We start from the raw sequence: 22,705 nt of genomic DNA, 5'->3' as shown, positions 1-22,705 counted from the left end.
ATATTTTTATCAATATCTTTTTATTGAAGAGCTGCACCTTTGTGACAATCAGTAGTTGTCTGCTCTGGAGTGAGCCATTTCTTAATGCCAGAAATTTGTTCCACTCCTAAATCACACCACCAGCACCATTAAATATTTTGGAGGCATATAAATGACAGTGTCATTTTGGCAGTTCTGCAGGGCCAAGTTTTGATTGAATCTCTCAAAAGTTCCTGATGACATGGTTACAAACTGTCAGGTAGCCTTTTAAAGAAGTCTTTCTTTGTTGCCAGGAAAGACGTCTTGTGAATATGAAAGCAAAATAAACCCTAAAATTTGGCTTAATATTTCTAGAACTGCTTGCACATAGGTAGTGAGAGCACAGATCTCCCCATGCTCTGTCAATTTTGTGTATAACAAATGGCCTTGAGGCAGAGTTACAAGGAGAAAGGCCAGACTTATTCCTGACCCCTCTCTAGGAGTGAGCAGGGATGTGTCATTTAGCAGCTGTGGATGTGTGTGGTGCCCTTGGGAAGGAGCCTGCAGTGTCCCAGACCAAACTGAAGGCCATTAACAGCTCACTGCCTGGCTGGGATTTAAGTGAGAGACACATCAGTTTATTCCTGAGCTTGCCTCGTGCAGTTTGTCAGAATAGCATGCAGAAATACCCTGCCCAGGTATTACATACATACATACACACACGCATCCATATATATATATGTGTGTGTGTGTGTGTATATATATATATATATATATGTATGTATGTATGTATAGAGAGAGATATCTGCATATATATATATATAGATTATAGAGATATAGATGATATAGATATAGATAGATATGTCTACATAGATATATATATATGTACATATATGTGCATTTTTCTTTTATTTATAATATATTATATATATATTATATATATATATATATATTCCAGTGAGAAGTGATGCAAATTAAAATAGAGTGAATACTGCCCATGATAGTAACATTTCATAGACTTTTGCCAAGCTGCAACTGGCTTTTTTTAACTGTGTGGGATGTTTTTTATAGAGAATATTGTTCCTTCTGTCTTTCTCTAGGTAGCTGTTTTTACAGTTCAGTACACTTGAGCAAATTGCAATTTTCCTCTGTCAATGCCTTTTCTGCTACAAACACTGGCAATTCATGTATTTTGTGTGCAAGAAGGGCTTCATCTAATGGTCAGAACTCAGTCACTGGATTTTCTTGTGTGAATCAACTCAAGTTATTGTGTCCATCTTTCACTCCTCTGTTGAAGGGGTTTATCTGCATGAATCAGTAACAGTAGGATATTGAACTTTTCTGGATGACTTACACCACAGCAGACAGAATCTCTACAACATGAGTCACTAGGCCCATTGTGTGTCACAAAAATAAAGTTTTAATTGGAAAATCAATTCCTGTATTGGAAACTAATGGCCCTCCATGCCAATCAGCAGCATTTTGATGCCCAGTTTGACATTCCTTGTTGAGGCTGCACACCTGGGGTGATACTGTCTCACATAATGTTTAAACTGATCCTATTTTAATTAAATCTGGACTGACTAGATTGGCATCTATTGGTGGTTGCTTTGGGTTGAGTATCTATAGTACTTGGGTTGAGTATCTATAATATTTACTTTTTCAGAATAGTTTATTCTCATCAGTACTTGACAACATTTTGCTGGAATTGCATCACTTCAGACCTCAGAAATACTCTTTGTTAATGTTTAAGCCATGGTTACTCTGCAACAGGACACCTTACCAGCTCCCTCATAAATACTAGTGTAAAATCCATCAATTCTAGTGCAAAACTGCAGCAGAGGCTGCATTATCTAGAAATGCTGTTCATGTCATTGTGTCAGGACTCTTGCATGGGATGGGATCATGGTGTGCTTTGAGTTTTGTGCCTCTTTTGCAGTCTCTAACCTACAGGTTCCTTTCTTACAGCACTTTGGGCTGGTTGTTACTTGTGTCCTGTCTGCAATATCCCACTTATTTCCATAGTAAATCCATTCCATAACGCCATTCTCACATGGAATGCAATAAACACCAGATTAAGTCAGTCACTAACTCTTCTGTTACTATTCCTCTGCAGTTTGCACTTTCAGACTTTTTCATGAGCCCTGTTGTCTGCTGTGAACTGACTTGAATAAGTTCTTGGGGACTTTTTTTTTGTTGTTTTGGTTTTGGATTGGGATTTTTGTTGTTGTTTGGTTTAATGGTTTTAAGAGGCACTGTCTACTTAAACTGAGATGCAGTCCTAGACTTTTCATAGTTGCCTCTTCAGTGGCAACCCCAGAGAAAGTCCTTCAACCTTTGCAGTTTTCCCACTGATTTTGCTCTCTGGGGGTAGCAGCACCTATTTTGGGACAGCATCTGCAGTGCTCAGTCTAGAAGGAAGTGGTCTGAACATAAAGATTCCCTTTGACAAGGCAAAAGTGACCTTAATCATGAAAAGTGCCAAGTCTGCATCAATTGTGCTGCTTTCAGGATTCATTTTACATTTGGAATAAGATATTTATTGAATTGAATTGAATTGAATTGAATTGAATTGAATTGAATTGAATTGAATTGAATTGAATTGAGCTCTTGTACCTTTCTTTTTACCCAGGAGAGGGCTGCTGACTGTTAACTGCAAAATGGATTTTGTGGTGATTTCAGATGCACTTCTTAGAGAGTGCTGTGCAACTGGGCTAAATATCAAAATTGCTTACATATTAAGCATTTTAATAAAACATTTTATAGAATTGTTAAGTTTGGAAAAGACTTCAAAGATCATCAAGTCTGGCCATTAAAAAATTAGAAGTGAAGGCACAATAATAATAAAACTACAGAATGGGTGTGATTTAAAATATTTGTTTAGAACAGAATTAGAATCTCCAAAACAGGAGTGTAGGAAACTGCTGTAGGCCTATCTGCAGTTTAACAAAATTATTCCAGATGTTATTTGCTATCGGGGTTTTGGTTTGCTTTGCTTTTTTGGTTACCAGTTCTAAGTGGAAAATGAGCCCATTAGACATGGAAATGGTTGTAATGTGCACAATGCCTTGGAGATTTTCCTCCTGTATTCCTGACTTTTAAGGAATGAGAGCAACCCTGCTGAGAAGGACTTGGGGATACTGGTGGATGAGGCTGGACATGACCTGGACATTCACATAGGCAGCTCAGAAAGTCAAACCTGTCCTGGACTGTATCCCCAGCAGGGTGGGGATTCTGCCTCTCTGCTCTGTTCTGGTGAGACCCCACCTCAAATACTGCATCCAGCTCTGTGGTTCCCAACATAAAAAACACATGGATCTGCTGGAGAAATCCAGAGGAGGCCACCGAGGTGCTGAGAGTCAGCCTGGAGTCAGGCTGAGAGAGCTGGGGATGTTCAGCCTGGAGAGGAGAAGATTCCAGGGACCTTCCAGCCCCTTCCAGTGCCTAAAGGGGCTACAAGAGAGCTGGAGAGGGACTTTGGGCAAGGGCATGGAGTGACAGGACAAGAGGGATTGGCTTTAAACAAGAAGGCAAGTTTAGATTGGATATTAGGAAGAAATTGTTCCCTGTGAGGATGGCGAGCTCCTGGCACAGGCTGCCCAAAGAAGCCATGGATGCCCCATCCCTGGAAGTGCTCAAGACCAGGTTGGATTTGGGCTTTGAGCAACCTGATCTAGGGCAGGGGGTTGGGCTGGAAGATCTATAAATGTCCCTTCCAACCCAAACTACTCTGTGATTTTATAATTCCATAATATGTTCAAGATCTCGTGCTGCTCCCAGGACTCATGAGTGAGACCTTCAATAAGAAATTGGAAACATCAGCTTCTACAGGGCCTGGGTAGGCAGGGAAAGGCAAGAGGAAGAAGGGAATTGCCCAGTCTGCCTGCAGGGTTCAGAGCAGGGCTTGTGCAGAGCCCCTGAAGCCTGTGTGGCATCGCACTGAAAGCTGCTGGACTGAGCACGTACCGTGAGGTTCTGCAAACTGATCATTTAAAAACAGTTTCATGAGAGGCTGTTTAGTGCCTCTCTCATTGTCTTCAGGTCACAGGAAAGCTTCTTGATGTGGGACTGAAAGCCATCACACTGCTGGTGTGCAGCACTCCAGCTGTGGTTCCCCAGGGTGGGTCTGTTTGAAGAGCCACCTGTGCTGAGCTGCTGTGCTCAGTAAATCTGCCCAACTGAAGCTTTCTGTTGTGGGTTGTTGTGCTGTGGGATAGAGTAGAGACCAGGGCCCTCAAAACCTTGAATTCTGTCTGATTTCTCTTTGTTTTAGTTTTGTGAGAATGAAAGGAAGGTTGAAAAACCCTGAAAAATAATGTAGTCTGCTTTTTCTTTCTGGTTTGTTGTTATTTGGGGGTGGGTTTTTTTATTTGTTTGTTTGATGGGGGTTTTTGTTTTTGGGTTTTTTTGGGGGGTTGTTGTTGTTGTTGTTGTTTTGTGGGGGTTTTTTTTATTAATTAGTATTTTCTGGTCGATCACAATCTTCCTGTAGATCTTTCCTGCTACTGCTAAATTATAAATCTGGGTCGTCAGAACCTGGGCTGTCAAGTAGTTTAGTCCATCCTCTGACAGACAAACTGAACTAAGCTAAGCTGAGCAGGGACATGTAGGTGCCAGTCACAATTCATTGGACAGAAGTCCCAGGAACCTCAACCCAAGGTCCATGAGGATTCAGATTTAAGTTCAAGGTGTCCATGGGGTTCTTGTTTCAGTCTCCTTTCCTAAACTTTCAGTTTGAGACTGACAATGACTCTGCTTTCTTCAGTGTGTCTCTTCTCTCACTCAGATCTGATCTTCTCTCTGGATTTCTGCCACTCTGTCAGAGAGGGCTGTGCAAATTTGGCCCCTGTCATTTAATACTAGGGAAACCTTGCTCCATGTGCTCCATTGACCTCCTTTTCTTAGGAAGTCAGTCTAAAAAAACTTGTAAAACTTCCCAGGAGTTGGAAAGGCCATGAGGTAATACTCCACTTGTACAACTGTGAACACACCAATTGAAGGGGAAGAAGTGCCAATTGACCCACTTTTGAAAAAAGAGTTGCACTTTTGGAAGTCAGGAGGAGGAGATTAACCCCTCTGAAAATATTGAAAAGGCATGATCTGGCAGAACAAGGAAATGGTTTTGGTTTGTTCAGGGATCATTCCCAAATGTGAGCTCTGCTCACCCACCCGCTGGACAGTGATTGCAGAAGCTGTGCTCTAAACTAAGGTTCTTGGTGTAAAATATGAAAGACAAGATCATAAATGAAGTGTTCTTGTCACATTTCCATTAAAAAATGATGCATCTATGATGTAAATGCTGCAAATGAGCAGATTCTCATCTAGCAGAAGTGACTTACAGCTTTAATTTAGGTAAGCAATACCCAGTTCTCTAAGGTCATAAATAAAGGTTATTGTTGATATGTTTCCTGATCTCCTTGTTCCTGGCCTTTCACTTTGTGCCAGTAGTTCTTTACATTTAAAGTACTAAGCACAGAGGCTGATGGTGTTATTTACTCTTTACTTAAATACATCTTTTTTCACTTCTTAGAGACAAATGTCAGTAATGAAACCTAATTCTGCTCATCTGTTCCTCCCATTTAAGCCAAGAAACCATTACAATTCTCATTTGAGAAACAAATGGAGCCACAGATCTTTGTCACATCCGAGCAGAAAATCTCTCAGATCTTCCTGGACACCCCTTGGAGACCACAGAGTCCAGGGCAGGTACAAACATTTCCTCTCTGCAGCACTAAATTAGATCTGTTCCTTGTCTGGGAAACTTGTGTGCTGCTTGGCTTTGGGAAAGATCTGCTCTGTGCATAAAGGACAAGGTAAAACTGTGTACATGTAGAGCCCAAAGCCAAGGTTAAAGCTGCTGTTTAAAACTGAGCTTGAAAGGAAGACTCCTGCATTTCCATTTTGGCTCTGTCCCTGGTTCACCAGGTCACCTGGATTAAGTAGTTCTTCCAAGGCCTCTTGTTTCAGCTACAAGTGGTGCAAAAAGGGATTCTGGCAGATTTCTCCTGGCCGTGCTGTGCCCCTGAAGCAGATTGCTGCTGTCATTTCCCTTCCTTTCCCCTGAAGGTGACCATTCCTTGGGCACCCTTGTGTCTGCTGCTCTCCCTCACAGGCAAGCAGATCTGCTGGAGCTGTCCATGAAGGGCAGCCAATATCAGAAGGAGGTGAGACACCCTTCTGAGGGAGCAGGAATAACAGCAAATGCCTGTCTGCAGTGGAATTGCTTGTTCAGTGAACACAGTGGAGCCCAGATACTCATCTCTGAACACAGCTGTCACACTCATTGCCCTGTGAAGAGTGCCATGAATGTGCAAAATCTTGTCACTATTTTATAATTTGTTCTCCCTTTTATGACTTTTCCTACACTGGTTTCACAACTAGCTGCAGCATGTGAATAATTTGTGGCAAGATCCTGGTTCACAGTCTGCCTGAAAAAGTCCACAAGTGAAACAGAACATCTCAGAGTGAAGTGAGCAAAAAGTTGTTTCCACAGTGGAAGGTTCTCACCAAAGGAAGGGAGAGCCACTGAATCACCTTGTGTGCCCTGAACTCGGGCTGTGGTTTCAGAGAGGCACAGGGGGCAGCAACACCTGCCAGGTTAACCCCACTGCTGGCTCATGAGCCACATCCTTGTCATATCCAACCTTCTAACTTTTCCAGGTTGAGAGGCATTCAACCAAAATCACTACAAATGACCCAAACACAACACCTTGTGCTGCATTTTAAATGTGCCATTTACCTGTGGAACCAGATCACGGTGTAAAAGAGCTGCAGCTTTTTTAGCCACAACATGTTGTAGCTGCTGGGTCTTCTGGACATGCAGTGGTGGAAATGGCCTGAGGGAGGAGGGCAGAGCCCTGCCAGATCTGCTGGTGTCTCTCCAGCTGTACCTGTTTCCCATCCTGCTTCTGTTTCCAGAGCAAGGTGTTGAGCAGCCAAGCATGGTATCTTGTTAACCCTGACCAGCTGTAACAGTTCATGAGTGTCCCCTACAACAGGTGCAACAAAAATAGTCACAAAAAACCCCCAGTGAATAGGAAACTATAAATAAGTGCAGTGCCATAAATCTGCGGGACACCTTTGGAAAAGGAGCACCAAGGGTTCTTCATCTCCCTCTCAGAGCTCAATTTACAGTTGAAAGCAATGAAGTGCTATTTCAGCCAGGTTGGGCTGGGTTTTGGGGTTTTTTCTGGCACAATGAAGGTTCAGGCATTGATTGCTATTGAATTTAGGAAAATCCTGGTCTGATTTCAAAGGGCTATAGAAAACTGCCTGCCCAGATTTGCTCCTAGGAGTGTGCTGGAGTCGCTCCTGCTCCTGGGTAGAACACTGAGCGTGGGCATAAATCTTAAATCAAAGTTTCCACAGGTGACTGACATAGCCCCAGGGTGGGAACCCACCTTGCACAATGTGCTGGTGCCACTTGTCACACAGTTGGGCTTCATTGCAGAATTGATACTTAACAACACCTGGCAAAACCACAGATCCTCAGGTCACAGACCTTTGCTTCCTGCATTGGCAGGCTCAGGCCCTTGCTGCTTCTCTACTTGAGATATGAAAGTTTCAAAGAAAGCTAGAATCTCAGTGGGGGGATTGTGAAAGAAGTAGTACATTGTGGGTTTTTTCTCTGTGAGAGCTGTGGAGAAAACTGAAAATCTGTTTGTGTGGGAGAGGGGAGATTTAAAAGAGACCCTGAAAGTGAAGTAGGATTCCTTAGAATTAAGGATGGAACGGTTCCCAGCAGTGTTCCAAGCACTAACATAACAAAGAGTGGAAATGAAGTTGTTTTCCCCAAAGCTAAGTGCTAGATGTTTCCAAACCATCTGCATTATAAATTCAAGCTCCAAAAACTGAGCCACAGTTATCAATAATATCATGATGTGTGAGAAATACTTTGGCTGTGACACCTCTTGCATTTAGGTAAGCTTTTTCCCTCAAAATGTTTCTTTTGGAACTGTGTTATATCAAGCTATATGTGTAGCTTCTTTAGGTGGTGGAAGATGCTAGAAGGTCTCCCTGGAGCCTTCTCCAAGCTGAACATCCCCAGTTCTCTCATCCTGTCTCCACAGCAGAGGAGCTCCAGCCCTCTGAGCATCTTCATGGCCTCCTCTGGACTCACACCATCCTTCTTATGCTGGGGGCACAGCCAGCTGCTGTGCTTAAAAAAACACAACAAATCACTCTGCCTTGCTCAGCTTCACCCCACTAATGCTCCCTCTCTTGCTCTGCACTCCCCATGTTGCTGCAGCACCAGGAAACTGCATTTCTGCCTGGACAAAGGAGTCAGGCTGGGCAAAGTGGTGTGGCACCACTGAAACGTGACACTTCTCAGCAGCTTGCAAGATTTGGCTCTTTTGCCCACTTCTTAGAGGCCAACAGAAGTTTTGGTGCTGCAGTTTCATGCAAGTCCAGATCAGGGCACCATGGGCTCAGCTTTTGTGGGTTTGTGTCAGGCAGCACCTGTGCTCACCTTCAGGAGCAACATCTGGGCATGCACAGAGGTCCCTGGGCCCCATAGCTCGTGTCAGAGGTGCTTGTGGTGCAGAGAGCTCAGAGCCCCCTGGGAAGGCACCTTTCTCACCTGTGTTGTGTGTACTGCTCAAATCTGAGTGTGCACCAGCAGCTTCTTCCCATGTGAGCTCCATCCCTGCTCCCAGGAAAACTGAGAAGCTGATGTGAAATCAGCACCCTGAAAGTAGAGTTGTAGCCTGCAAAACAGCATCAGGTCCCAACTGATTTAAATAAAATCTGCATTTTGGAGCTGTCTGTGAATGGCCAGCAACTGGCATTGCTGGCATTTGTGTCTGTTCAAGCACTTACAGTTCTGTGATATTTTTTGAAAACTCTTGGGATGATTGTCTCTTCCCTGCTCAGTTATTCCATGTCACTCTCTGAGGGTATCACAGCCAGAAGGAGATGGACCCATTTCCTTAGAATTGCCCTTAAAATGAGAGGATTTTATGGAAGTGGCTCTGCTTACAGAAAATTCCCTCTCAAATCAGATGGAGAAGGTGATGCCAGCTGTTCACTGCCTGCCTTCAGGTTTGTTTACAGCTCTTTTTAATCTTTTCTTTGTTTTTTTTCTGAGCTCAACAAGTGCAGAAATCTCACTGAATGTGTTTGGGGGTGTCTGTGGTGGAGCTGTTGTGGCACCAGCCCCAGCAGAGCAAGCCCCTGCCTGCCCTGCCCTGTGAGCAGGGGGGTGCACAGCCTGCCTTTCATCTCCCCACTCTGCTCCAAGCAGCAAGAAGCAGCAGCTGGTGAAGGAAAGGAGCTGAGCAGCACCCCCAGGCTGGTGTCCATCTTTGCCTCACCATGTGGCATTATCTGCTCTCCAGCACCCATCTCACAGCTCCCTGCTCCCCAACACCCATCTCACAGCTCCCTGCCCATCTCACAGCCCCCTGCTCCCCAACACCCATCTCACAGCTCCCTGCCCATCTCACAGCTCCCTGTCCATCTCACAGCCCCCTCACCTCTCAGTGTGATTTCACTGCTCTGGCAGCTCACTGGCTTAAGATTACAGATGAGGTTTCTGATGAAGTGTGAAGGAAGTGGGGACACACATTCCACTGCTGTTGTGGCGGTGCTTTCTTGTTCACTGTGGGTATGCTGTTAAAACAAATGAACCTTTGTTTCTTTCTCTTTTTTTAGCAATTTCTAATAGACTTTCTGATGCCATTTCCTTAGGCAAGCTTAGGCAAGCAGGCATCTTTGTAGCCTTGCAACATTTGCTCATGGAGAGCAAAGATAACTTAGGTGTTTTTAAGGCAGAGATTTGCCCCCCATATCTTCTAGCCTGCACTATTTCAAGTAATTTCATGACTTTCTATTCTCTTTCCAGATACCTGTGGCTCCTCTCCACTGGTGAAGATGCTGAGAGCAGCTAGAGGAACAAGGACACTTTGATTGTCCCATGCTGTAGAAGGCCTAATTCTTAATTACAGTCTTTTGTTAGCCATGCCAAATTCAACAGTCACATTAATGATAGGTATCTCTCAAAACTGGAATTAGTTTCAGTTGTGTTTTATTTTTAAGAAGATGAGTGAGCCCACTAGAATTCCCTCTGCAGGATACATCTTCAGTCATTTCACCACTCCTAAGAGTAAACTGCTGAGTTATCCATGACCCTTCTCAGCCAGGCTGATGTAGATCTGATCACTTCCTGAGGCTGTTGTGAGGAATAAATCAAGCATCTCCCTTCATGCTGAGTGCTGGCACATCACAGAATTTCTCTGAGACTCTATGAAAGAAGAAAAAAAACAACACAAACCATAATCTGCTCCACATCCCAGATAAGTTACCCAGCATTTTAGCTCTCAAACCAATTCTCCTTATTGTGCTTCTCAGTCCTGATGCTCTTCCTTATTCCTCTGCCTAAAGCTCATTTCTTCCATCATGCCCAAAGCTGTGACCAACCAGGTTATATCACTGCCCTTTTATCACTGTCCCTGGGGCTTTCTCACTCCTGAAGGGTGATCTGGAGTGGCAGTCACACTTGAGAAGCAAGAAAAATGGTGTTAAGGAGGGTAGAAAGCAGCTGGTGCAGGAAGGGGTAAAAGTTGGTGGTGGGAAAGAGGGAAGAGAGAGAAGGAATGACTGGCGAAAGAGCCGTGGCCAAGCCTCAAGTCTGAAAAGCAAAGTTAACACCAGAGGGTGACTGTGGTTAAAATGCTGATGGTGGGTTTGAGAGGCAGCTCTGACAGAGAAATCTGCCCAAAGAGGTATGAAATGAACCTTGGTGGTCTTTAGGGCTTTGCAGGCAGAACCTCCCCCCCAAAAAACTCCAAGCTTTATTGAACATTTTTTGTGAAAATACAATGCTGTCATCTGTTTGGGGCTGGGAAATCAAAGTCTGAGCATTTTCTGAGCCGTGTGCTCAGGTACAAGCCTAGCCAGGGAAGGACCCAGGTGCAAATCCCTTCTGCACTTGATTGGAGCCCATGTGGGAGGTTTGAGTTCAGGGTAGCTGCCAGGTCCTTACCCCAGGGCTGGCTCTGCAGCCATGATCAGATATCTCCACTCACCTGGGCTTTGGAGGGGGTGGAGACTCTGTGTCTGCTCAAACGGAGTGAGGAGCTGCTGTGGCACCTCTGTGTGACTGCAGGCCACCTTCCAAAGCCACCAGGCTCCTCTGCTGCAGCAGGAAATGTCCATCACACCAGGTACACCAGAGAAATAACAGAGAAGTTTCTCTGCACCCTCCTGAGGTATAACCAGAGATCAGCACTTACCTGGTCTTAAATTATGTGTTTGTTGCATTTCTGTCCCTTATGGGCACACTTTTAGACTCTTAAGAAGACCCCAGCAGGTCTGAGGTTCCACCAAGGTTTCTTTTTACAACCCTTTGTTCAGGTTGAGTCAAAACTGCTTCTCAGTAGCACCTTAACCCCTAATTCTCAGAATTTAATCTGAATTATTGCCATGGGGCCAGGTCAGTGGTCTTAGTGACCTGCTCACAGCCTGACAGAGGCAGCCAGGCTGGGCTAGAGCTGAAAACCATCATTGTGATGTGCCTAGCTGGAGCTGAGGGAAGCCAGAACATGATGGATGGATGGATGGATGGATGGATGGATGGATGGATGGATGGATGGATGGATGGATGGATGGAGGGCTTCCGCAGGCCACAGCTCACAGGTGCTGCACAGAGTCCACTCTGCCCCAAAGCAGAGAGGATAGGGACAAACCCAGCAGGGAATAAATCCAGCTGTGTTACCCATTTGACTCAGAAGAGCAGGCAGGTTTGGGTAGAATCTTTTCTGGCATCTACTGAAACTGCAGGAAGAGCAGACATCTCCTGCAGTCCTGTCCCCAGGCTACAACCCCCCAAGTGTGTCACAGCCACAGCAGTGGTGCTGCTACTGTGAAAACAGCCCTCCTTGGTTTGTGGTGATCAACAAATGTCAGTGAAGGGGGGTAAACTTCATATTTTTCTAAACTTTCCCAACCCACATGCACACATGAGCTGGTTGTGCAGAGGGAGCAGCTCGGTGCAGCTGCAGAGGATGCACGTGCAGGGCTCTGTGCTCAGCCAAAAGCTGTGTGCAGGTGTAGGAACCCCTTCCCCAGGGCTAATCCCTGCTGGGCCACACTCACAGTGCCTGTGTGGGATTGAAGAGTGGATAATGGGAATTTTCTGTGGTGCAAGGGGTAAAGGCTTTGTGTAAAAGGGTAATTATTCGCTGGGAAATTAGCTCTCATGAAACATGTGAGGTGTTGGCAAGTAGGTAAGAAAGATGCTTTAACCAAAATAACTCTGTGTTTTCCGTGAGGCTTTGTGATGGAGAAATTGGAGGGAGCAGCAAAGCATAGAGGGGACCCGGTAATGGCCCTTTCCCAGCCAGGTGGGAGGGGTGAAGGGAGACTTCAACCGCCCATCCCAAGGGTGAAAGGGGTGTATTTGTGGTTCTTGGAGAGGAAAAAATGGATTTCTGTGGGTTTAGACCATGATTTATTTATTTCTATTTTTATGAGCTCAGTTATAATGTATATTTTTAAGGGGAAGTGTCTTTATGAAAGTTTTGCATTTCTTTAAAACACCTATGCTGCAGCACCGTGGTATTTCTTTGCACTTCTTAGCCAGGTGATTGTGAAAAGTGGGTTTTAAATTAATTTCTCAGTTTTATTTGGTTTCTGCTAGGTTAAAGTACTTTATCTATTTATTGCAACCTAAATTGCAAAGGGTTTTTGTCTGTGTAACCCCCCACCCCCTGCCCCATTCTCAGAGAGTGCAGCACCTCTGCGATGAAATTGAGCATGGCCTGGAAATGAGGTGGTTAATCTAATTCTTGAAATTGCCCATGTTTAAAAATTGTTTGAGACCTCCCTCATGTGTATTTTGAGGCTCTTTCTGAATTCAGAGGCAGGGGAGAGATGCAGGTGAGGAAGGGCAGAGTGAGAGAGGGGAGTGAGTTTGTGCATCAGCTCAGAGCCCCATCCTGCAGCCCAAGGCTGAAATCTTTGTGTTTGAGTGAATGTTCTGCAGATAAAAACAAGTCAGAGATCTGGGCTTATAAAAGAAGAAAAAATACACTTTTTTTCCTTTTAACCAGGATTTCTCTTTCCCAGGGTAGCCAAGGGTACAAGCCTGGCTAGTGAGTGAGAGGCAGAGATTGAACAGGCAGCCCATTCTCTAACAGACAGATTTATTGACTACATGCACAACTAAGCAAAGCAAAGCAAAGCAGTGATGTCCAGGCTCCAAAAACAAGATCTCACCAACCCGCTGGCCAGGCGTGCTGGGAGTCTTGGGAACCTGGAGGTGGTGCTGCAAAGGTCCATGTGGATTCAGCTCCTTAAAGTCCATGGTGACTACAGGGTCCTCTGTTCTTCTCATCTTTTACCATCTTTCCAAGTCTTTGAGGCTGTTCACACCCCTGCTGTCTCCCAGGGGTGCTTTTCCAAGCTCAGGTGTTACATTTCCTTCTCTTTCCTTCCAAAGACAGCGTCCTTGGCTTTCCTTACCCCCATCTCCCTGGTTTAAGGACTCTTAAATCACACAAGAGCAGCTCCTTAACATTACTATTTGGGAATGGGAAGTTCAAAAACAAGCTACTTATGCTAACTTTTGCTTCTTTACTATGAGGGTGATCAAACAATGAAACAGGTTTGCCCAGAGAAGTTGTGGAGTCTCCATCCACATTGTGGAGATGGTCAAAGCCCAGCTGAGCGCAGTCCAGGGCAATCTGCTCTAGGTGACCCTGCTTGAGCAGGTGGGTTCAGACTAAATGAAACCTCTCAAGAGGTCCCTTCCAACCTCAGCCATTCTGTGACTGATGCCATCTGCAGGCTGCTTGGCCTGTCCTCCCCTCCTGGGTGGCCCTCTGCTAACAGAGAAGGCCATCCCTCTCATCAAGGTCTGGCATGGCGTGTGTCCCCACCGCTCAACGCCTACTGGGTTGCAGCCAACAGCGGAGCCAAAAGATCTTCTTGGTGGCAAACACAGAGGCCAACCCAGTCTTGCCCTTGACTATTTCAGGAGGCTCTTGGCCAGCCCTGCTCCTTTCACCTGGTTGTCAAAGCAGAGCTTCATCTGCCTCATCCGGTAACAAGTGGCTACCATGGCAAAGCACACACAGATTTGCATCAGCAGGATGACTACAATGGGGTGCAGCAGCATGTTGAAAATGCCCGTGGCCGTGGGGGACCAGCCGAAAAAAACTTCCCACCAGTGGTGCTCTCCCACCCTCTTAATTCGTTCCAAGACCTGTTTTATAACTTTACCATCGTGGTGAACCGTTATTAGGATCTTTTTAGCTTGGGCCTTGGCATTTTCTAGCAGCTGCTGCAAATCTGCATGCTCTAACATTTCTTTTACAAGTGATAAATCCATACCGATGGGGGTCGGGGTTATACTACGATACAAGGTATAGTTTCTGATTAGCAACTGGCTAGTAAACACAGGTGGTTTATACACAAAATCACAGCCTCTAATAGTAGCTACATTGCAAGCACACATATTTGAGTCGCTAAACACGGTCTGGTTATAAGCTTCGTTAATCTGCACGTATTTACACGTCGTTCTGAAGCACACGCAGCCTTTCCCTACGTACACTAACATGGTTTTGTTGCTGCTCTGGGGGTTGATCTCAAAGTGGCACACCCCTTCTTTGGTGTCAAAGCACACATCACTCGCCTTAAGGGCATCATCTTCGCATATGAATCCCAGCCCCCTCTCCAAAATGCAGGCTTCCAAATCCACCGTCTCCCACCTCCCATCAGACACCCTGGCCCACATGCGGTGGTCCAGGGGGTAGACCACAGACCCGTTGGTGTTCACCCCCAGGGCCACGATGGGGTAGACCTTTTCAATGCGAGCCTCTGCCACCGTGAGGACGTGGGCAACGACCGCGTTGAGGGCCTGGTCGTGGGTGAAGTTGACGAGCCTCCACCAGGCCTGGAGCTGCCGCTCCTTCTCTGTGGCCGCGTCCCACACGATCTTTCGGATCTCGGTGGGCAGGACGCCGTTGTCACCTTCTCTCAGGATACCTGCAACAACACTCTGCACCCACATCTGGGCCTGGATGCAGCTAAGAGCGAGAGAGATGTTACTTTGCTCCACGCCCAGGGCTTGCAACAGCACCTGATGGTCTTTCTCACTTATTTGTTCCCAGGTGGGGAGCACCTCTGACACAAGCCACTGCCCCATCCCAAGGCTGGACAAGGATGAATTCAGGGGCTTGAGGAGGCCCTGCACGCCCGAGGTGACAGTCTCCAGCTTGTTTGCCAAGACTTCAGCATCCATGCTGTTGAGGACTCCCAGGCCAGCAGCTCCTCCTCCCAACGCTGTGGCCAGCAGGTCCCTCCTGGCCCGGGTGCCCTGGAGGGAGCGGCTGTGGAGCCATGCCAGCCAGCCAGTGTGCAGAGTGGACAGGAAGGGGGCACAGTGTGGGCTGACAGAGGAAATGTTAACGGTGGAGAGAGACAGCACCACCTTCTTTAGTGACCGGACAGGCCCTGTCAACAGCTCCTGCATGTGATTTTTCTTCACTACGTAAGGACCTATTTTGGAAACAAAAGGGGGCAAGACAGCAATGATGGCAAATTCTTTTTTAAATCCTTCAGGGCCTCCTATCCACCACTTTCCTCCAAGTCTGGGGGACATTTCTACGCTCAGGTTTCCTTGACACCACACCTGGAGGGTTATGATCAGGTGTGGGCAGCGTCCATAATCCTGATTATACCATGAAGCCTCTGCATCTAATTCAGATCTATCAAGTGTTTTGGTCTCAAAGAGGCAGGTCAGTGGAATGATCCACTTGTGGCCGTCAGGGGCTGTGACAGTCACGGTGGTGCCATTAATTTGCATTGGGTCAGCTACACTTTCTTGGGAGTATTTAATTTCCAGTTTTACCTGGTTGCCAATTTCAACGTAACGGGGTGCTTGCCAGGCCAAAAAATGGCACTTTGAGATCTTAATGGCAGCAAAGGAGGGTGCTGTGGTGCTGATCTTAAATTTAAAGGACAGCCCCACACTGTTGTGTGCCCAAAGGCAAACCACAAGGACTGGCTGGACCAAAGTGAAATTGTACCAGCAGTCCAAATTCTCCACAGCACAGATTTTGTTCTGATTTTTCTTAGTTTTTATTTCAGTGACAGAGATTTGAGTTACTTGCTGGTGAGTGGATCCGTTAATTACCCTGCACCCCACTTTTATTTGCTGTCCCACCTTTCCCAGCAGCTGTGGAAGTCTGTTTGTGCTATCCCAGCCCCACTCATTTTCCAAGTACACCTCTGCCCCATGCATGACCACTGTTGACAAATTCAAGCCTTTGTTAGAATTTAATCCCATGATTCCCGTGTGTTTTATGTAAGCTTGGGACCAGGGCCAATCAGTCCCAGTTTTTGTGTGCCTCCTAAGCCTGTGCTGGGCTGTGGCCTGTGAGTCAAGGTCCCTTTCTAAGTGAGAATGAATGCCATTTTTACCAAGATGCTGATGGGTTTGTTGGACACACTGGGTGCTCAGCACTATGCACATACCAGAAAGCAAAGTAAATCCTGCAATCACAAATTTGAAAGCATTTTCCCCGCAGTACAAACAGGGCTGGTGATGCCACGAAGATCGCCCTTCCCGCTGGTCACATTGGCCTTCCATTTTCCTTTATCTGCAAAACATAAGCAAGGAGGGCTCTCCAGCCCCGTTAGTTTCCCTTCCATGCTTTTAATTGTGAAGAATGGAGCCATTTCTCCTGCCTTTTTGCCCCTTTTCTGATCTCTACCTGGTACACAGAGGGGCTGGCCTTGTTCACAACCCTAACAGGCCCCATCCACTGGGGTTCCAGCTCCTGGTTCTTCTCCCTAACCCCTCGGTATACGACCAGGTCCCCCGTGTTCCACTCCACGGGGCGCAGGAGCACTCCCAGCTGCTTATCCATCTTAGAGATGCTGGTCTCCTGCACTGAGGCGAGTTGGTGGTAGGTGGCTGACACCGTCCTCAGCATGTCCTGGACCCACCTGTCCATCAGCACGCGGGGCTGCATTTCATCCGGGGGCTCCCCTCCTTGCCACCAGTGTTCCAGAAACTTCGGGTCTCTCGCAGGAGGAAATTTTGGGAGGGAAAGTGTTTGAGATGCCAGAGACCCCCTCAGCGCCAGCAAGGTCAGTGGGAGCTTATGATCCCAGTCTTTCCTTTGCTGGCTCACGAGCTTCCTCAGTGCTGTCTTCAGTGGCTGGTTGGGCCCCTCTGCTGAGACTGGCTTCTGGAAATGCCCTGTGATGTGGAGCTTTTGCTTGATTCCCAGGGCCTGGCACACCCCCTTTGTGACTTCCCCGATGAAGCGCTGGCCGTGATCTGAGTGGATCTCCTTTGGGGTGCCCCACTGTGAGAAGATGTGCTCTACCAGGATCTTTGCAGTTGCACTGGCTGAGTTGTTTCGAGCTGGGAATGCTTCCACCCATTTGGTAAAGATATCACTGACCACTAGGCAGTACTTATTGCCTTGGGCTGTTTGGGACAGAGGGCCAATAAACTCCATCTGCAACTTGCTCCATGGCCCAGAAGCCCTCTGGTGGCCCAGGATGGCTTTGGCTGTTTTGGCATCGGGATTGTTGGCTGCACAGGTCAGGCAGTTGCTGACATACCTCTCCACATCCTCTCTCATTTCGGGCCACCACCCAACACCATGCAGCCTTACCATGGTCTTGTCTGTCCCCAGATGCCCTTGCTCATGAGCCAGGGCCACCAGCTCTGTCCGGACCAGCTCAGGCACCACCCAGACCGGGAAATCTGCCCCCTCCCTCCGTGCCAGGATCAGCCCTGAGATGTCTTTCCACACCTTGCACCCTTTGTACTCCCTGCCCTGCGCTAACTCCCAGAGCCTGGGGTCCTGTGCCTGCAAGCCCACCAGATCCACACTCTCCCAGTGCCTGCTGGGAGCCACCGACACCGGGCCACTCTCTGATATCTTGCTGGCCTTCCACATCAGCCCTTCCTTGGCACCCTGCTTGGCTTTGGCATCTGCCTCCTTGTTCCACTTGGCTTCCTCTGTTCCCTTCTTGTGGGCCTTGACCTTAATGATCTGTGCTGGGCACGCCCTCTTCTCTGCCAGCCTTGCAAGGTACAGCAGCTTTTTGGCATAGGTGACAGGCTTGCCATCAGCAGACTGCATGTCCCTCTCCCTCCAGAGGGGCAGCCACTCCAGTGCCACACGCACCACCCAACCCGAGTCTGAAAATATGGCCAGTGGCTTGTCTGAGGGCGTGTTCTCCAGGGCAGCCATCACGGCCACCAGCTCAGCAGCCTGGATGGAGTGTGGCAGGCACCTCCCCTTCACCACCTCCCCCGTGCCCCTGTTGACAGCGGCATAGCCCGTGTAGGGCACGCCTTCCTCGTGGTAGTTGGACCCATCTACGAACCACACAACGTAGCCTCTCTCCTTGGCTTCCTCCAGGCTGAGGCTGCTCTCAAAGAGGGGTGCCCGCCATGGCTTGGGGTCAGTAAGGGACACTCCCAGCTCCTCCCCATCCCTCTCTGCACTGATTACCACCCTGTATGCACCAGGGGAGAGGTCCCCAGGGACCTCCTTGTTGGTCAGTGCCAACGCCCAGTTGGCCATCCTGGGGCAGCACAGGGGACCTTCATCCCCCTTTCCCAACAAGAGGTACCTCACCGGGGTGCAGGAGGTCCTCAGCAGCACTGGGGCCGACCCCAGCAGGTACTCCCAGTGCTGCAGGGCCCAGGTTAAGGTTAGAACCTCCCTCTCATAGTCACCAAACTGTTGCTCGACTGGCGTCAGGAGACGCGAGGCGTGGGCAACAGGGAGCAGCTTGGCTCTGTGCTGCTGGCCCAGGGTGGCCTGCAGCCCCATCTCTGTGCTGGCCAGCTGCAGAACATAGGGTCTGTCCCCCCGAGGATGTGCCAGCATGGGGGCTCGTGCCACACTCTCCTTTAAAGTCTTCACTGCCTCTTCCTGCTCTGGCCCCCATTCCCAGGGGGTGTTCTTTCTCAGGAGGTGGCAAAGGGGGGCTGTTTTCTCTGCATAGCTCTCAATGAACTCACGGCACAGCCTCAGGAGGAACAGGAAGGACCTTAGGGTGGCGACATCAGATGGGGCTGACATCTTCTGTATTAGCTCAACCCTCTGCTTTTCCAGTGAGCGCCCTTCCTCCCCCAGGGTCACCCCCCCAAAGGAGACCTCCTTCCAGCACAGCTGGGCCTTTGTGGGGCTGATCCTGAAGCCTGTCTTCTGGATAGCCCCCAGCACTTCTGCCAGCACCTCCAGGTTCTTCTCCTTTGTCCGGGTGTGGATGAGGATATCACCAACACAGGACAGCACGCTCTCCCTGTGGCTGACCTGCTCCCACATCCTCACCACGCGGGCATGGCAGATGGCAGGGGCGCTGTGGAAACCCGGAGGGACTCTGGTGAAAGCAAATTGCCGTCCTCGAATCGTGAAGGCAAACTTGTGCCAGGACTCGGGGTGCAAGGGGATGGCAAATGATGGGCTGGTCAGGCTGAGCACCGAGAACCACTCGGAGCCCTGGGAAATGGCTGCCATGATGTTGGGGTACCTGACCACCGTGGAGGTCTGCATTGGGGTGACTTGGTTCAGGGTGCTGAAATCAACTGTCAGCTTCCACGTTCTCCCATCAGCTTTCCTCAGGGGCCACACTGGGGCATTGTTGCTGCTCTGCTGCTCCACCAGCACGCCCTGGTCCAGCAAGGTTTTGACTGTGTCCCACAAGCTGTCCTCAGCCTCAGCCGGGTACCAGGGCTGAAGCTGAGGAGGGGGATCCGGCCCTTTGATGGACACAGCAGCATCAGTCCGCCCACAGTCCAGCTTGCTCCTTGCCCAGACCTGGGGGAACTGCTCTGTGACCCGTTTCACCCGGGGCTCCCACTCAGGGTGGACCAGGATCTCAGGGGCTTTCACTGACATCACCCTGTGGCTTGCTGGGATGACGGGCAAATCAATCTGTGGGCAGCGTAGCAACGCTTGGTTTGCCAGGTCCACCACCACCCCCATCTTTGTCAGTGTGGAGATGGCTAAAATTCCTGGCTTTCCTTTCAATTCTATTTTCCCAAATTGTTCAGACCCTTTGGCAGCCCCAATTTCAAAGGGTATGGGCCCTGTGAAGGGCACTGAGGATTTCTGGCCGTTGGGCCCTGTCAGTTCAATAATTTCAGAGGTTTGGAAGATCCCGGCTCTGCCGGGGGCCATGTTCAGAATTGAATAAGAGGCACCAGTATCAATCAACATCACTTGTCCAAGCACCCCCCCTCCAATAGTTGTATCAACTATCAGGCGCCCCCACAAATCGGTCTTAATCGGTGCCACAAAAAGGGGCGATGCGGGTGCCTGGCAGCCCTATTGCTGAGCCTTAGCCCCTGGGTCAATCAGGTGGGAGCTGCTGGTTTTCTTGGCCTCGTGCAGGGCCAGTTTTTGGAAGAGCTCCGCATCTGGCAAGCCATCAATGTCCTCCTGTTTCTCGTATTTTATCAAGCGCTTCCTCAGCTCAGCCCGCCAAGGGTTAGACTTCTGAAACCTCAGCCCTTGCTGGTTCTCCTTCCCCAGCCCCCCCTTGCTGTCAGGATCTTTTCGGTTGTCTCCTTGCATTTTTCTCATCCCTGCATTTTGGAAAGACATGCCCAAGGCTTTCCCTTTCTTCCCCCCCAACATGTACCCCGGGAATGCCTGCTTTTGCAGCTCAAAATTCTGGTTCAGGATCTGCTCCAGCTCTGACAGAGGCTTTTTGGCTGCATCCCCACCAGCAATCACCCGCAGTGGGGGTGTCAGCCCCACCACCAGCGGCTCCTTGAATTCAGGCCTGTCAAAATCAGGGGGGGAGTCCTTTGAGCCAGGCAGCCCGGCCATCTGGTAGAGCATCTTTTTACGGTTAATATAGGCATCAGGCCTCTCCTCAGGGTTTTGCTTCTCCTGGTGGAAGAGCACTAAGGGGTTGACCTCTGGGAAGAACACCTTCAGCACGGCCAGCTGGACATCCCCAATGTCCTGGACATTGCCCATCTGCACATCCCCCGGCAGTGACGCAAAATCGTCTGGTTTCATGGACTTTCTCACAATGTCTATCAGGTCACTCACAAAGCTGCCACTCTGGCACTTGGGCAGACGCTGGACCCTGGACAGCCAGTTAATTGCTGTCTCCTTTGTCAGTGGCCCCAGCATCTTCCCCACTGTCTTAAGCTGCTCAGGGGTAAACCAGAGCACAGCCCTGTTGGTGTCTATGGGCTGGAGTGGGACATGGCTGACTGGCTCATCGTGGGGGACCTTTTTATCTTTGGAAGCCTCTACCTCCCCTACTTGCAGCTGGCACACCTCCTCCCGCAGAGGAGCATAGGGGGACGGCCTGGTGGGGCTGTTAGCACCCCACACATCATCCTCATAATCGTAGTGGGGCTGGTGCAGGTCCAGGGCGTCCTCCCCCTCACCACTCCCGATCGGGGGCCTCTTGCCTTTAATGGCAGCCACAATGCCCCTTGACACCCCCAGCTCTGCCTCCAGCTCCTGGATCTTGGCGTGGCACACCTTGTGATCGGGGCCAGTGCCCCGATCCCGCTGGACGTCCTGCAGGACCGCCCGCACCGCGCTCTGCGCATCGTGGGTCTCCCCAATCCACTTGCCAACCTCCTTTTTCAGCTCCTCCGTTTTCAGCTTCTCATAGCCCAGCTTGCTCTCCAGCCGGGTGATCTCCACCGCGCTCCGCAGAGAGTCCCCACACAGACCCTGCACCTCCGCCCGCAGGTTGTCCACCTGCACTTTGAGCTCCTCCTTGGCCTGCTCCAAGGTCTGCACGTTCTCAAGAGCCTCCTTCAGCAATTTGGATAACTCCCTACCTACCATCAGCAAACCCTGCAAAGCCGCTCGCTTCTTACACTTGTTAGTGGGTTTGGGCTTTTTGTTCTCCTCTGACCAGCTCTCCCACTGCTGGCACAGCTGCTGGTAAGCATCTGGGCCCTGGAAAGACCCTGGTGACCAAATTGGGGGGAGACACTTCTGGAGCACAAACTGCTCCAGCTTCCAACTGCTAACGATGTCACTCATCATAGCAAAGGGGACAAGATCTGAGACGGCTCTGACTTAGGGCAAAACTACCATAACACACCAGCACTGACCACCCCTTCAACCCCTCCACAGAGCAAGGCCACAACCCCACAACCCACCTCTCCAAAAAGATCCCCGGGAGGACACCAAGGTGGGCACAAGGGAAAGGGAAGGTGGGAACAGGAGGCCACGGCCGGGCCGGCAGCTGCCGCGAGCCGCCAGCTCCCGGGAGGGGACGGGGAAGGGATGAGGGATGTGGGAGCGGGTGAAGCAAAGGAGAGACGGAGTAGGAGCCCAATAATGAGATCTCACCAATCCTCGGCTGCGTGTTCCGGCAGTCCCAGGAGTTTGGAGATGGTCTCTGCAGAGGTCCAGCAGATCCGGCACCTTTAAGGTAAAGGTGGTGACCAAGTGGCAGCCTGGTGATTTTTATAGCCATGGCAGGTCGTTGTTTGGGGCTGATGACACCTGTGTTTACTTCCTTGGTGGCTTTTCCTCCTCCATGTGCTGCCTTCCCAAGGACACTTTCCTTGTCTTTCCTTATCCTCTTCGACACTGATTAGGGAAGCTGAGATCACACGGCAGCACCTGCACTGCCCCTTATCTGTTCGGGGAGGGCCGGGATTAGGCATGGCTCACACTAAACTCCTGCTTGCACCAAATGTCCTGAAGAGGGAGAGCTGGAGCCTGTCCTCTGACTGTCCATCCTGCCAGATCCCCCCATGGCCCCCTCATTTACTGCACAC

At 49.1% G+C, this 22,705-nt stretch overlaps 1 protein-coding gene across 1 annotated transcript; it reads right to left on the bottom strand.

The window, feature by feature from the left end:
- Positions 1–13,086: 13,086 nt before the first annotated feature.
- On the bottom strand, positions 13,087–22,705 carry LOC132326766 (uncharacterized). The gene is made up of 2 exons (XM_059845410.1): positions 22,272–22,705; positions 13,087–16,562 (listed from the first exon to the last, which is right to left on the bottom strand). Exon 2 carries the CDS (start codon positions 16,550–16,552, stop codon positions 13,928–13,930), a length of 2,625 nt encoding a protein of 874 aa, XP_059701393.1. The 5' UTR covers positions 16,553–16,562; positions 22,272–22,705; the 3' UTR covers positions 13,087–13,927.

Source organism: Haemorhous mexicanus, chromosome 4, assembly GCF_027477595.1.
Source record: "Haemorhous mexicanus isolate bHaeMex1 chromosome 4, bHaeMex1.pri, whole genome shotgun sequence".
NCBI lineage: Eukaryota > Metazoa > Chordata > Aves > Passeriformes > Fringillidae > Haemorhous > Haemorhous mexicanus.
The sequence above is the reverse complement of the archived record's forward strand: the minus strand, read 5'-3'. Positions and strand labels throughout refer to the sequence as shown.